Here is a 15,759-nt window from a genome sequence, read left to right as displayed (position 1 = left end):
CTTGCATTTCCCTAATGATCAGTGATGTTGAGCATTTTTTCATGTGCTTATTGGCCATTTGTATATCTTCTTTGGAGAAGTGGCTATGGAAGTCATTCACCCAATTTTTGAATCGGGTAGTTTGGTTTTTTTGTTGTTGAGTTTAGTAGGTTTTTGAATATATTCTGTATATTAATCCTTTATCATGGGACTTCCTTGGTGACGCAGTGGTTAAGCATCTGCCTGCCAATGCAGGGGACACGGGTTCGAGCCCTGGTCCGGGAAGCTCCCACAGGCCACGGAGCAACTAAGCCCGTGTGCCACAACTACTGAGCCTGCGCTCTAGAGCCCGTGAGCCACAACTACTGAAGCCTGTGCGCCTAGAGCCCATGCTCTGCAACAAGAGAGGCCACTGCAATGAGAAGCCCGTGCTCCACAGCGAAGAGTAGCCCCTGCTCGCCACAACTAGAGAAAGCCCACATGCAGCAATGAAGACCCAACACAGCCAAAAACAAATTAATTAATTAATTAATTTAAAAAAATCCGTTATCAGATATATGATTTGAAATATTTTCTCCCATTCTCTGGGTTACCTTTTTACTCTGTTGATAGTGCCTTTGGATCCACAAAATTTTTAAATTTCCATGAAATTCAATTTGTCTGTTTTTTTATTGCGTATACCTTTGATGTCATATCCAAGAAATCATTGCCAAAACCAACATCATTCAGCTTTTGCCCTATGTTTTTCATCTTAGAGTTTTGTAGTTTTAGGTCTAGTGTTTAAATCTTTGATCTGCTTTGAGTTAGTTTTTGTATATAGTGTTAGGTAAGGGACAAACTTCATTTATTTGTATGTGGATATCCAGTTTTCCCAACACCATTTTTGAAAAGGCTATCCTTTCCCCATTGAATGATCTTGACACCCTTGTCAAAAATCATTTGACCATATGTGTGAGAGTTTATTCCTGGGCTCCCTCTTCTATTTCATTGGTCCTATTTAGGGTCCCTTGAGAGTCCATATGAATTTTAGGATGAGTTTTTCAATTTCTGCAAAAGTCACTGGAGGGACAGTCTTGATGGATATAGGATTATTGGTCGACAGTTTTTTTCTTTTAGCACTTTGAATATATCAGCTCACTACCTTCTGGCCTCCAAAGTTTGTGATGGAAAATCTGCTGATAGTCTTATTGAGGATTCCTTGTGTGTAGCAAATCAATTCTCTCTTTCTGATTTCAAGATTCTCTTTTTATCTTCAGCTTTTGAAAGTGTGATTTTGTGTCTTGGTGTGGATCTCTGAATTCATCTTACTTGAAGTTTTTTGAGTTTCTTGGCTGTTTCTATTCATATCTCTAATCAAATTATTTCTTTAAATATTCAGCCATTATTTCTTTAAATATTCTCTCTGCCCTGTTCTCTCTCTTCTCTTTCTGGGACTCCCACCATAGGTATTTTGGTCCTCTTAATGGTGGTCCACAGGTGCCTTAGGCTCTGTTCACTTTTCTTAAATCTTTTTTCTTTCTGTTCTTCAAGCTTGTTAATTTCCATCATCCGGTCTTCAAATTTGCTGGTTCATTCTCCTGCACGTTCAAGTCTGCCTTTGGATCCCTCTAGTGAATTTTTCATTTCAGTTTTTGTACTTTTCAGTTCCAGAATGTCTTTTTGGTTTCTTTTTGGGTTTTCTCTTTATCACTATTTCCATTTTGTTCACACATTGTTTTCTTGACCTTCTCCTCATCTTCCTTTAGTTCTTTTAGCATCTGTAAGATGACTGTTTTAAAGTCTTTGTCTAGTAGATCTGCCATCAGGTCTTTTTCAGGAACAGTTTCTGTTGATTTTTTTTTTTCCTTTGAATAGGCCATACTTTTTTGTTTCTTTGTATGCTTTGTGATTTTTTTTGTTGAAAACTGGATGCTTGAATCTAATAATGTGGTATCTGGAAATCAGGTTCTCCTTTTTCCCCAGGTTTGCTGGGTTTTTGGTTATTGTTTTTGCTTATTATTGTTCTTGTTTTTTTTGATTGTTGTAGGCTGTCTCTGTGCCACATATTTACCTGAGGTATAAACTTACTGTCTTCTTGGGTCTTTTCAGAGCCTGTGCCTTTCCCTGGGCCTGTGTGGTCACTTTGTAGTTTTCTCCTGATATGCATTTGCTTTTCAATGTCCTAGGCTTTAATGTCTGGCTCCCAAAAGGGGAAAAAGAGAAAAATGAAGAGCACTGATCCTTTAAATCTCCTGGAAATAACTTTGACAGGAGGGGGAAGGCGTGAACAATGATGGTTAAGGTACAACAGCAGTAGCCACTGTCCTCTTTGCACCTTTGTGATCAGAAGCAGCATTCCATGATCAAAGCACAGATCCTCAATATTTGGAGAACAGGGTCCTTTTTGCCCACTCTGGCTCCTGTAAGCTGTGTGAAAGCTGCCCCAGGGACATGTGCACAGCTACCTGCCACTAGGGCTGGGAGTTGGGGGGTGGGTAGCAACTATTTTGCTAAGAGCTACAGTTTACCATGCAAGTCTTCCCCTGGAAGTTGCAAACCTTTAATAGATTCCAAAGTTCCAAAATGGTTACATTAGAAAGATTCTGCCAGTTCAGTTGTAGTGTACGTGAGGAGACAGATTCCCAGTGCTTCCTAGTTGGCTGTCTTCCCAGAATCCTCTCCTCTGATTTGTTACTTACCTAAAACATTTATTTTTATAAGTAAAAAAATAACTTTAAAAAATAATGATTTAAAACCTTTTTAATACTGCAGTGGGCTAGTGGTGGGGGTGGGAGATAATCTTGTTATGTTCCAATCCAGAAATTTCTAAACTTACAATATTGGCATACATTAATCAAACTAATCTTATATGGTAGACATTTTTAAGAATACAAATTTGTTAGGGAAGTTAGAATAGAACCATCAATCTGTGTGGTATGTTTTCTTATAAAGGCCAAACTCTCTTTTTGTTTCACAGACAATTGTGGCTATTAACAAAGACCCAGAAGCTCCAATTTTTCAAGTGGCAGATTATGGAATAGTTGCAGATTTATTTAAGGTAAGTTGGCCTTGAGAGTGATGGCTGTTATCTAGGTTGTCATCCAACAACCTCCAGGAGTTGGTCAGGGAGGAAGCTATTATAGGAAAACATTGTGTGTCTGTATATCTGTGTCTGTCTGTGTATGTATATATTAATATACGCAGTTTTGAACTACTTAAAGTGAAGAGTTGTTCTGCTTAATATATGATGTTTATATAGAGCATTACAACTTTCCCTTTAAGAAGTCCATATTGTCTTTCAAATATCCACATGGCTCTTGGCATCTCATATGCCAAGTTAGTATACAGTGTGAAATGACTCAAGTAATTATAACCTAGAACCATATTTGGCAGGTACCTTAAAGAAATTCACATCATAACCCCTCATTCAGAGATTTACTAGTGATGCTATAGCTTTTCATGGGATGAGTGGGCACTCAAGTCCACTTTATCTACTCAGCAAGTATGCTCTGCTTGCTGTGTTTGAGAGTCACAGGCCTTCCTAACAGTGACAGCTGTAGAGAAGGACACTTATTTCCCACTCCTCGCACTCTTCATTTTTTTGAGTGTTCCTTCTACCCTGCTACCACCCCTGTATTTGCCCTCTCTGTGAGAGAATTAGTTTAGTGATATTGTTGAGCACCTGATATTCATTTGGCCACATTTAAAGGTCATAGCTTATGCATAGCCTGGCCTCTTTTTGTCCCTCAGGGCCTGTCTACTGGCTTCCAGGTCACCTTGTGCAGAAATCACTCATGCGGGAATTGAGGCTCTGAAAGTAGCATCCAACCCTGGGTTTACTGGAGTGAGGAACCCCTCACATAGAAGTATAATGAGCTACTGTGGGCCTTAATGGAGAGGCTGCAACCTGAGAACAGAGCCAGGGGTGGTCTCCCCAGCAAGAGGGTTGGCCCATTACCATGGCTTCTCCAGCACTGTTTATGATCCAGATGAACTGATGAGTACACTTTGAGAGCACATCTGTATTTTGAAGTGTGTGTTCATGCTCAGTGAAAGATGGGCCCTTCAAATGCTCAGAATTATTCAGTAATGGTCCAGACTTCATGGAGAGACTATAATTGGGGCTACTGTCCTGGGTCAGCATAGGGCAGCTTTCCCCATGGAACCTCCCCCCTCCCAAAAGAGCCTGTATATTGCATGGGAAAAATACACCCCCTCTTCTGTGATCCTGGGGTTCTGCATCTGAAATTTAGGGTTTAGGTAGGTTAGCTGCTCCTGTGACCTGGCCCAACTATGTAAGAACAAACAGTAGTGGCAGTCATTTGACCAAGATATCCCAGTGGGAGGAAAAGTTAGTATGAAAAAGATAAATGTTTTTGTATTTCTGTATAATAATACCTTTGTTCAAGTAGAAAGCATTTAGTTCCAGTGAGATACAGATAAAGGGATAAAGACCTTTTAATTTAAAAATGAAAGCAAACACTTTCTGAACCTTAACCATGTATCATGTTGATATGTTTGCAGACAGGCATCTACTGTAGTTACCTTTTATTTTTCCTCGAGAATATTTGAGTAAATCTATAAGTAATTTTGTTTATTTTAAGTTATGTTATTCTGTCTGCTTGTGTACTGTGTATTGCTATTTACATGCGGGGCTTACTGGATAAAAGAATGAAGTGTTAGACAGTCAGAAATTTGTGATGTTCATACTGTGTGGGACACCATTGCATCTATCATTGCTACAAAGATGCTTCTGCCTCAAGGCAGGATATCATTGCTATCTTTGTAGCAATGATAGATGCAGTGGTGTCCCACACATTGTGCATTAACATGAGAGAGTGTATGTATCTATATTGTATATGTGTGTGTGTGTGTTTGTGCGCATGCACATGATCAAAGAGATACCTCATTCAGAGTCCTAGGACAGTAAAAGTGGAAAGGGACCTCAAAGATCATCCAGTCAGCTGATTTCCAACCTGAGATTCTCAAGCTATTTTTGGTGTTTTAAGAAGCGCACTTTTAAAAATTTTTTGAAAATTTTTTTTATTGAGATAACATAGTTTTATAACATTATATAAGTTTCAGTAATTATATAAGTTTATATAAGTTTCATATTTCTACTTCTGTATACCCTACAGCATGCTGACTACCAAAAATTTAGTTTCCACCTATCACCATACCGTTGATCCCCTTTACTCATTGCACCCTCCCCCAAGCCCTTCCCCTCTGGTAACCACTATTCTGTTCTCTGATTCTATGTGTTTGTTTTTATTTGGTGTGTTCATTTACTTTGTTTTGGTTGGGGGGGGGTATATTCCACATGAGTGAAATTGTCTTTCTCCTTCTGATTTATTTCCTTAGCATAATACCGTCAAGGTCCATCCATGTTGTCATAAATGGCAAGATTTCATCTTTTTTATGGATGAATAGTATCCCATTGTATATATATACACCACATCTTCTTTATCCATTCACTGTTTGATGGCCACTTAGGTTGTTTCCCTATCTTGGCTGTTGTAAATATACTGCAGTGAACTCAGGAGTCCCCATATATCTTTTCTTTTTTTAAAATTTTTAAAAACTTTTTGTTTTATATTGGAGTATAGCCGATTAACAATGTTGTGATAGTTTCAGGTGCACAGCAAAGCAACTCAGCCATACATATACATGTATCCATTCTCCACCAAAGTTCCCTCCCATCGAGGCTGCCACATAACATTGAGCAGAGTTCCCTGTGCAATGCATAGGTCCTTGTATATGGGTCATTTTAAATACCGGTATATCTTTTCAAGTTAGTGTTTTTGTATTCTTCGGATAAATACCCAGGAGTGGGATAGCTGGTTCATGTGGTAGTTCTATTCTTAATTTTGGGGGGACTCTCCATGCTTTTTTCCATAGTGGCTGCACCAATTTACATTCCCACCAGCAGTGCAGGAGGGTGCCCTTTTCTCCACTTCCTCACCAACACTTGTTATTTCTTGCCTTTTTGATAATAGTCATTCTAACAGAAATGAGGTTTTGATTTGCAAGTCTCTAATAATTAGTGATGTTGAACATATTTTCATGTGCCTGTTGGCCATCCATATGTCTTCCTTGGAAAAATGTCTATTCAGCTCCTCTGCCCATTCTTTAATGAGGGTGTTTGTTTTGTTGTTGTTGAGGTGTATGAGCGCTTTACATATTTTGGATATTAACCCCTTATTGGATATATGATTTGCAGATATCTTCTCTTGTTTCATAGGTTGTCTTTCCATTTTATCAATGATTTCCTTTGTCATGCAGAAGCTTTTTAGTTTGCCATTTGTTTATTTTTTGCCTTGCCTGAAGAGACATATCTGGAAAGATGTTGCTAAGACTAATATCAAAGAGCATACTGCCTATGTTTTCTTCTAGGAGTACTACTACGGTTTCAGGTCTTACATTCAAGTCTTTGATCCATTTTGAATTGATTTTTGTGTGGGGCATGGTCTATTTTCATTTTTTTGCCTGTGGCTGTCCAGTTTTCCCAGCACCATTTATTGAAGAGACTATTCTTTCTCCATTGTATGTTCTTTGATCCTTCATTATAAATTAATTTTTTATATATGTGTGGGTTTATTTCTGGGCTCTCTATTCTCTTCCACTGATCTGTGTATCTGTTTTTGTGCCAATACCATGCTGTTTTGATTACTATGGCTTTGTTATATAGTTTGAAATCAGAACATGGGACACCTCCAGCTTTGTTCTTTTTCCTCAGGATTGCTTTTGTTTTGGGGGGGCTTTTATGTTCCATGTAAACTTTAGATTTTTTTGTTCTATTTCTGTGAAAAATGTCCTTGGGATTTTGATAGGGATTGCATTGAATCTGTAGATTGCTTTGGGCAGTATCAACATTTTAACAGTGTTAATTCTTCCAGTCTCTGAGCATGGAATATCTTTTCATTTATTTATGTCTTCTTCAGTTTCTTTCAACAATGTCTTACAGTTTTCATTGTACAGGTATTTCACTTCCTTGGTTAAATATATTACTGGGTATTTTATACTTTTTGTTGTGATTGTAAACAGGATTGTTGTCTTAATTTCTCTCTGCTAGTTCATTGGCAGTATGTAGAAACGCAGCAGATTTTTGTGTGTTGATTTTGTACCCTGAAGCTTTGCTGTATTCATTTATTCTAATAGTTTTTTGGTGGAATCTTTAGGGTTTTCTATATATCAAATTATGTCAGCCACAAATAGTGACATTTTTACTTCTTCCTTTCCAATTTGGATGCCTTTTATTTCTTTTTCTTGCCTAAATGCTCTGGCTAGGACTTCCAGTACTATGTTGAATAAGAGTGGTGAGAGTGGGCATCCTTGTCTTGTTCCTGATTTTAGAGGGATAACTTGGTTTTTCACCACTGAGTGTGATGTTAGTGGGTTTTATACATATGACCTTTATTATGTTGAAGTACATTCTTTCTGCACCCACTTTATTGAGAGATTTTACCATAAATGGATGTTGAATCTTGTCAAGTGCTTTTTCTGCATCTGTTGAGATGATCATATGGTTTTTGTCCTTCATTTTGTTAATGTTGTGTGTCATGTTAATTGATTTGCAGATATTGAATCATCCTTGCATTCCTGGAATAAATCTCACTTGATCATGGTGTGTTATCCTTCTAATGTATTGTTGTATTTGGTTTGCTAATACTTTGTTGAGGATTTTTTCATCTATATTCATCAGAGAGATTGGTCTGTAATTTTCTTTTTTTGTGTTTTCTGTGTCTGGGTTTGGTATCAGGATGAAGCTGACCTCATAAAATGAGTTAGGAAACGTTCCCTCTTCAGTTTTTTGGAATAGTTTGAGGAGGGTGGGTATTAAATCTTCTTTGAATATTTAGTAGAATTCACCTGTGAGGCCATCTGGTTCTGAACTTTTGTTTTCTGGGGAGCTTTTTATTACTGTTTCAGTCTCTGTACTAGTGACTGGTCTATTCACATTCTCTATTTTTCATGATTTAGTCTTGAAAAGTAGTATGATTCTAAGAATTTGTCCATTTCTTCTAGGCTGTCCAGTTTGTTAGCATATGTTCATAATATTCTCTTATAATCCTTTGTATTTCTGTGGTACCCATTGTTATTTCTCCTCTTTTGTTGATTTTATTTATCAGAGCCTTCTTTTTTTCTTGGTGAGTCTACCTAATAGTTTGTCAATTTTGTTTATCTTTTCAAAGAATCAGCTCTTAGTTTCACTGATCTTCTCTATCATATTTTAGTCTCTATTTCATTTATTTCTGCTTTGATCTTTATTATTTCCTTCCTTCTACTGACTTTGGGCTTTGTTTGTTCTTTTTCTGGTTCCTTTAGGTGTGAGGGTAGATTGTTTATTTGAGATTTTTCTTGTTTCTTGAAGTAGGCCTGTGTTGCTATAAGCTTCCCTCTCAGTACTGCTTTTGCTCCATCCCATAGATTTGGGTATGTCATATTTTCATTTTCTTTTGTGTTCAGGTAATTTTTTATTTCTCCTTTGATTTCCTCATTGGCCCAACAGTTGTTCAGTAGCATGTTGTTCATTCTCCACATTTTTATGATTTTTTTCTATCTTTCTTCTTGTAGTTGATTTCTAGATTCATACCATTATGATCAGAAAAGATGCTTGATATGATTTCAGTCTTCTTAAATGTATTGAGAGTTGTTTTGTGTTCCAACATATGGTCTATCCTTGAGAAAACTCCATGTGCACTTGAGAAGAATGTGTATTCTGCTGCATTTGGATGGCCTGTTCTGTACAAATCTATCAAATCAGATCTGACGTTTCACTTAAGGCTGCTCTTTCCTTATTGACTTTCTATCTGAATTATCTATTGGTTGATGTAAGTAGGATCTCCTACTATTACTGTGTTGCTGTCAATTTCTCCCTGTAGGTCTGTTAATAGTTGTTTTATATATTTTGGTGCTCTTCTGTTAGGTGCATATATGTTAATAAGTTGTGTCTTCTTACGAGCTGTCCCCTTTTTCATTATACATTGTCCAATTTGTCTCTTGCTAATTTTTTTGTCTTGAAGTCTTTTTGTCTGATATGAGTGTAGCTACACTTTCTTTTGGCTGCCATTTGCTTGGAGTATCATCTTCCATCCCTTAAGAAGTCCACATTTGACTATAGGGAGACTATTTGGAGTAAGACATAATTTTTATTTGCCTTTAGCTAGAATTACGGTAGTGTCTATCTCATGCGGCTCAGAAGTTCTGAAGTACAGTTACATATGCCTTTGATTAATACAAAGTGAGAAAATCAGTCCTTAAAAATGCAGTTTGGGGAAAAACTAGTAAAGAAGATACTAAAAATTCTGCTTGAGTTGCAGCCTCCCATTTATTATTATATGAGTAACATGCAGGGTGTGTTCTTCTTAAGTTGTCTGTGTCCCAGAGAGATGTGATTTGGAGAATCTGCTCAGCAAGTTATTGGCACAACTAAGCCAGGCTCCTGATTCTGTTCGTTTCTCATCACTCTGCCTTTCCAGCTTATCAGGTACCACAGCTGGGTGGTTCACCACTACTCCTGTACCTTAGATAAGTTGCAGTAAATAGAACCACATCTTTGACAGACTAGCAGCCAAGGCAGAACTAGATAGAAATCAAATTGTTTTCTCAGTTGAAATCAGAATGATTCCAGATGAATATTATAGTAATTCTGACAGAAGAAGAGACAGGGTGGCTCAGTGAATATACTTCTCACTGGAGCCACCCTCTCTTTAAAAATCAAATATTTAAATGTATAACAACTTGAAAAATACAAGTATGCAAATGATGAATGAAAATTATCTATTTGGGATTATGATCTTAAAATAACATCATAAGTCAAATAATAGCTGTATAAAAAGGGCTTTTTTAGATCAAATTTTTGTTTAAAAATTAAAAATTTCAAACTGTATCACACATAACAAGTGTATATAGCTATTAGACTAATAATTCTCTAAAGGATACTGTGTCCACCAAATTTCATCATGTCTGGAGTAAAAATGTATGTGCATAACATTTTATTTTCTTATATTCATCCTTTCACTTTACCCTTCAACAATCATATGAGTTAGGACAAGTTTTTTTTTTTCTTCATATGACAGAAATAACATGGTATGGTAATTATGAGCTTTGTTTCATATTCTGTCTTGGGCACATACTAATTAAATTATCTTAGCCAAGTTATTTAATCTCTCTGAATATAAGCTTTCTCATAGATAATATAAATATTATACTACCTTGTAATGAGAATTAAATGAGATTATACTGCACCTAGTATAGTCTATGTTAAATATTAGCCTACCTGTTTGTATTTCCTACCATACATTTACATAGTAGGTGCTTAATAAATGGAATATCATAATCAGAGTTAGAGTGATAGGGCAGAGGGCACCACCTGACTGGTAGTTTGGGGTCTTTGTTTTTTCCTTAATATAATAGCTTTACTGAGATGTAATTCATATACTGTAAAATTTACACTTTTAAAATGTACAGTTCAGTGGGGTTTTTTTTTTTAGTATATTCACAGAGTTATGCAGCCATCACTACTGTCTAATTCCGGAACATCTTCATCACACTGAGCGGAAACTCCATACCCATTAGCAGCCACTCCCTATTCACATTCTCCCCAGCCCCTGGCAACAGCTAATCTACTTTGTGTCTCTGTAGATTTGCCAGTCTTGGATATAGAATCATGTAATATGGTCTTTTGTGGCTGGATTCTTAGCATAATGTTTTAAAGGTTCACCATGTTCTAGCATGTATCAGCACTTTATTCCTTTTTATTGCCAAGTAATAGCCATCATATGGATATGCCACAATCTGTTTATCCATTCATCAGTTGATAGACTTTTGAGTTGTTTCCATGTTTTGTCTGTTGTAAATAATGCTGCCATGAGCATTCATGTATGAGTTTTTGTGCACTGATTCATCTTGTATGGATATATATCTAGGAATGGAATTGCTGGTTTACTTTATAACTCTATGTTTAACATTTTGAAGAACTGTCAGACTGTTTTACAAAGTGGCTGCCTCATTTTACATTCCTACCAAATAATATACAAGGGCCCCAGTTTCTCCATACACTGGCTGACACTTGTTATTGTCTTTTATTATAGCCATCCTAATAATGGTTGTGAAGTGGTATCTCATTGTGGTTTTGATTTGCATTTTTCTGATGACCAGTGATATTGAGCATTTTTCATGTGTGCTTTTTGGCCATTTGTATATCTTCTTTAGAGAAATGTTTATCCAAGTCCTTTGTCCATTTTTTAATTGAATTGTTTGTCTTTTTGTTGTTGAGTTGTAACATTTCTTCATATATTCTGGATGTTAAACCCTTGTCAGACATATGATTTCTGAATATTTTCTCCCATTTTGTAGGTTGTCTTTTCACTTTCTTGATAATGTCCTTTGATGACAAAAGGTTTTAATTTTGATAAAGGCCAGTTCATCTATTTTTTTTCTTTTGTTGCTTATGTTTTGGATGTCATATCTAAGAATCTGTTGTCATGATCCAAGAGTCTTATGGTTTTCGCTCTTATAATTGGGTTGTGGATCCATGTTGAATTAATTTTTGTATATGGTGTGAGGGGAAGGTCCAATCCAACATCATTCTTTTGTATGTGTGGATATCCAGTTGTCCATCTCCGTTGGAGAGACTATTGTGTTCCCATTGATTAGACTTGGCGTATCTCCTGTCTTTTTAAACCTTTTTCACCTCTTCCCAGCATAGTCATTCACTGGAGTCATTCTAATCCCTTTACTGTCTCTGGAACCTGCAATGTTTATCTGTTTGCCTCCTTATTTTTTTGCTCAGTATATTTTTCTTCTCCATGGTAATGTCCTGATTTTTCTTAGTCTGCACCAGTCTCAACTTTCCTCAGGACTCCTGAATTTGGAGCTTTTAGTGCCGTTCTTCTCATCCTCTTACATTACAGTGGAAGATGAGCACATTTCTAATTGGGTTGTTCATAGGCCTCTGGCTCTTCTCTCCAAATAGTGAGTGGAACTCCTCATGGCCAGGAATCAGGCCTGAACTTCTTTATCTCCCATAGTGCTTATCCTGAGGAAATACTAGGTAAATGAGTGAAATATAGTTGTGCTGTGACTTATATCAGTAGATTATCGTATTTTAAACATAAATTCACTCTCATTTGGTCTTACTGAATAGGGAACTGCCTCTGCAGTATCTAAAATAGAATAAAAATAAGAATCCAGATCTTTCAGTGTGCTAAGACCATCAGATACTCAGTAAACTGAGTTGACATGTTCTTTTTCCTAACTAAGGCATTGTGTGGTATGCTTGGAAAGTCTGAGGTTGATCTAATAAAAAGGATGGAGAGGATGGAGAGAGAAAGACCCTTCGACTCTTTTTTGGGGACCGTGGCAGGGGGACATTCTGTAAGGTTTTTAAAAACTGTGTTCGAAACCAAATTAATGTTTTATTTAAAAGAAGTTGGGCTCTAGCCTATTTTTCATGAAACACGTAGGTCCCACATGAAGCTCATTTAGCATGTCATCTGTATGACTGGCATAAGCTCATGGTCTCTCCACCGAGAAAAGCTGGGAGAAGTGGTGCCAGCACTTAATGCTGCCCCTGAGCTAATGCCTCCTGGCTCCATGGTAAACATGGGCCTTTTAATAGTCTGGAGACAAAGTGACATTCGGAAGGAACAACATGTCAACAATTTCCTTAATAAATTTTGTACGAACACATTATTTCCACCTAATGGAAATGTAGCTCTCTTAAATAATTGAGAGGCTATATTCATCAGTGGCGAGTTCAGCTGGGATCTTTGTGAGCTAGGGCAGTCGACAGCCCCTTGGAAGACTGAGTAATTGATATTTTACATGAGTGGCTCAGCTAGTTTTCAGGTGGGCTCTGTGTGACATTCCCCTGCAGTCCCCACATGTAGCCCTCCTCTATTGTCCAGGCTGTTACAAAGCAGCTCCACGCCAAAAGCTCCAGTTGCAGCCACTAAACTGCCAAGACCAAGGGTTAGTAATTAATCCTTTTTAAGGTGGGAGCCAACTCGGTCAGTTTCCCTCACTGTGGTTTCTTACTGTGTCTGCTGACCAGCCACTGCATCAGCACAAGGCCTTGATTTTAATAAAGAGTGATGATGGGTAATGTTCAGCATGCAGCTCATTTTTATGTGCCAGAAGATAGTAACATGCTGAGGAACAACAGCCACAGTGTTTGTTAAATGAATGATGAATGAATGAATGAACAATGAGAAAACAAGTACTAGAGGAGGTTGACAGGAGTCATGACTAAGCAAGAGACTCTGGTGTGGACTTTGAAGGAAGGGCAGGAATGCAGTGAGGGAAGGAAGAATGTTAGAAAACACGAAGGTAAAAAATATACACTATTTGGTCTGTGTCTTTATTCCTGTCTTACCCCTAGGTTCTTCATGACATTTTTTTTTCTTAAATTCCATATATATGTGTTAGCATACAGTATTTGTCTTTCTCTTTCTGACTTACTTCACTCTGTATGACAGACTCTAGGTCTATCCACCTCATTACAGACCTACTGGAGAACGGACTTGAGGATATGGGGAGGGGGAAGGGTGAGCTGTGACAGGGCGAGAGAGAGGCATGGATGTACACTAACAAACGTAAGGTAGATAGCTAGTGGGAAGCAGCCGCATAGCACTGGGAGATCAGCTTGCTTTGTGACCGCCTGGGGGGGTGGGATAGGGAGGGTGGGAGGGAGGGAGACACAAGAGGGAGGAGATATGGGAACATATGTATATGTATAACTGATTCACTTTGTTATAAAGCAGAGACTAACACACCATTGTAAAGCAATTATACCCCAATAAAGATGTTAAAAAATATATATATATATACACTATTCTCAGCACAGAGAAAAGTTGGACTTCCTATTTTCTGTGGTGCCTTTCTGAGGTTTGGGGTTGTGTCAGAAAGGCTCCTAGGCCATGAGTGGGCTTTGGCCCTACCAGCCATGTGTCCCAGGTGACCTTTCCTCCCAAGGTTTATAGTTTCCCCATGGATGGGAAGAGAGACTGGGTGAACTGGGAGTTTCTGGGTGGGGGAGAGAAGGGGGCACTTTGTACCTCTGTAGTGATTCACATTGTTTCTTTTGGCCTCTTTTTACTTCTTAAGGAGCTGTGACCATATCACAATGAAGACTCAAGTTGCTAATAACTTTTTTTTTTAATTTGCAGGTTGTTCCTGAAATGACAGAACTATTGAAGAAAAAATGAGCCATGACCATGTCTTAAGAAGGAAAATTGTGTCAAAGTATATTCAGCTGAAATAGAAATTCATGGCTAACGTAACAATCATTGGAAAGCGTGGAGAGCTACATTTTGTAATTTGAGGAAAAATTCTAACAGGCGCCAGAATGCTTTTTTATGGGGTTATTATTATGTTTCTTTTTAATTATTTGTGGTTCCACACAGTTATTTTTTGAAATTTTCTAGTTCTGTAATAAAATATATAATAAAGCCTTTTCACAGCTTTAAAACTATTACCAGAAATATGCCTATCTTTGTAAAGGAAGAGAGAAAATTGAAAAAAAGGAGTGAAAGTTAATTTATTATTTTATCTTTGCCTGTGTTGTTCATGGAAGGCTCTGTGTTTTAGGCAAAATTGTAAACATGAATGTTGCCACCAGCCTAATCAACATAATCTAGTAACAGATAAGGGAACTGGAATGGCAAATTGAGAGTTAAAAAAGCATGGCCACAAAGCATGGATATTATCTTAAATATATTCCAGTCTTCCGAAAATCATAGCTAATGTGACAAAAGCAGACCTGACTTAAACCTGAACCTGCTGAATATATTTAGTTGGCTGAAGTTAATTTAATTTTCCATTTTATTTTAAGGTTTTGTCAGCTGATAGGACTTTGTGTCTATAAAGGAGAGGGAAGTGGAGAAGGAGGGGCTGCTTTGAGACAGTATGGCCTCTTATGCTAACATATAGTTTGATATTATTGTAAATGTTTAAAGTCCTGCTCAGAGAATGCTCTGGCTTTTCTTTTGCCCTCCTGGTGGCTTCCTTTGGGCTGTCTTAGAAAGCAGCCAGGTATGTGAGTTGGCCACATGTGTGGTGAGCACTGGCACTCTCCCTCTGCTGCCCTAGGGCATGGCTGAGGTTGAGAGTGTCGCAAGAGGCCAGAAGCTGGTGTGAATGCAGCCCACAGAACAGAGGGTGATGAGGCTTTGGCCAAGCCTGCAGGAAGGCGTGGGCAGGTATCTGGGGTCATAGAAAGGCCAGGAGTCAGTAGGCAAGTTGAATGAAGAGAACTGCCACCCTGAAGCCAATCTGCAGAAGGTATAGTAGTTGACAAGGAAAACGGCAGGGAAGAGATGGGAAGTGACTAGTGATACATAAGGGGAGGGAGCAGAGGGGCCAGCCAGTCCCTTTGTGTGGCCAGCCTGGGACTGACTAGTTGAACCCTTTTTGATGTGTCATAATCATTTGCTGTGAAACACTGGCATTTCTGCCTTCTTTTAATGAGATGAGAGGAGCATCAAAGTGATGCTCTGCTAGAACTGTAGAATCCTAGAATGCAGAGCTGAATAATCATCAGGTTCACACCTCTTGGACAGATAGGGATACTGAGGCACAGAGAAGAAGTGAAGGAGGTAAAGTGACTTGTCCAAGGCCACACAGTTTGAATCACCCTTGCAAAAGTAGTTCTCATATCTTTTTGCTGTCTTTGGGGCTCTTCCGAAGAAAGCTAACCTTGCTCATTGCCTTCTCCTTTTACTCCTCATCCCTATTGGACACTGTAACTGGGGGAGAGGAGAGACAGCAAAGGTGATGGCTGCAGAGGTACCCCCAGTA

The 15,759-nt window shown here is 38.1% G+C and overlaps 1 protein-coding gene across 1 annotated transcript in view; it reads left to right on the top strand.

Moving 5' to 3' along the window:
- The window catches only part of ETFA (electron transfer flavoprotein subunit alpha), an 85,513-nt gene extending 71,079 nt beyond the window's left edge, over positions 1-14,434 (top strand). Inside the window, exons 11-12 of the mRNA XM_030874883.2 lie at positions 2,936-3,016; positions 14,130-14,434. Of these exons, the coding sequence (XP_030730743.1) occupies positions 2,936-3,016; positions 14,130-14,168 (120 nt within the window). The 3' untranslated portion in view covers positions 14,169-14,434. The remainder of the gene's footprint in view (positions 1-2,935; positions 3,017-14,129) is intronic.
- Positions 14,435-15,759: the final 1,325 nt, after the last annotated feature.

Source organism: Globicephala melas, chromosome 2 (genome assembly GCF_963455315.2).
Source record: "Globicephala melas chromosome 2, mGloMel1.2, whole genome shotgun sequence".
In the NCBI taxonomy this organism is placed as follows: Eukaryota; Metazoa; Chordata; class Mammalia; order Artiodactyla; family Delphinidae; genus Globicephala; species Globicephala melas.
The sequence above is the reverse complement of the archived record's forward strand: the minus strand, read 5'-3'. Positions and strand labels throughout refer to the sequence as shown.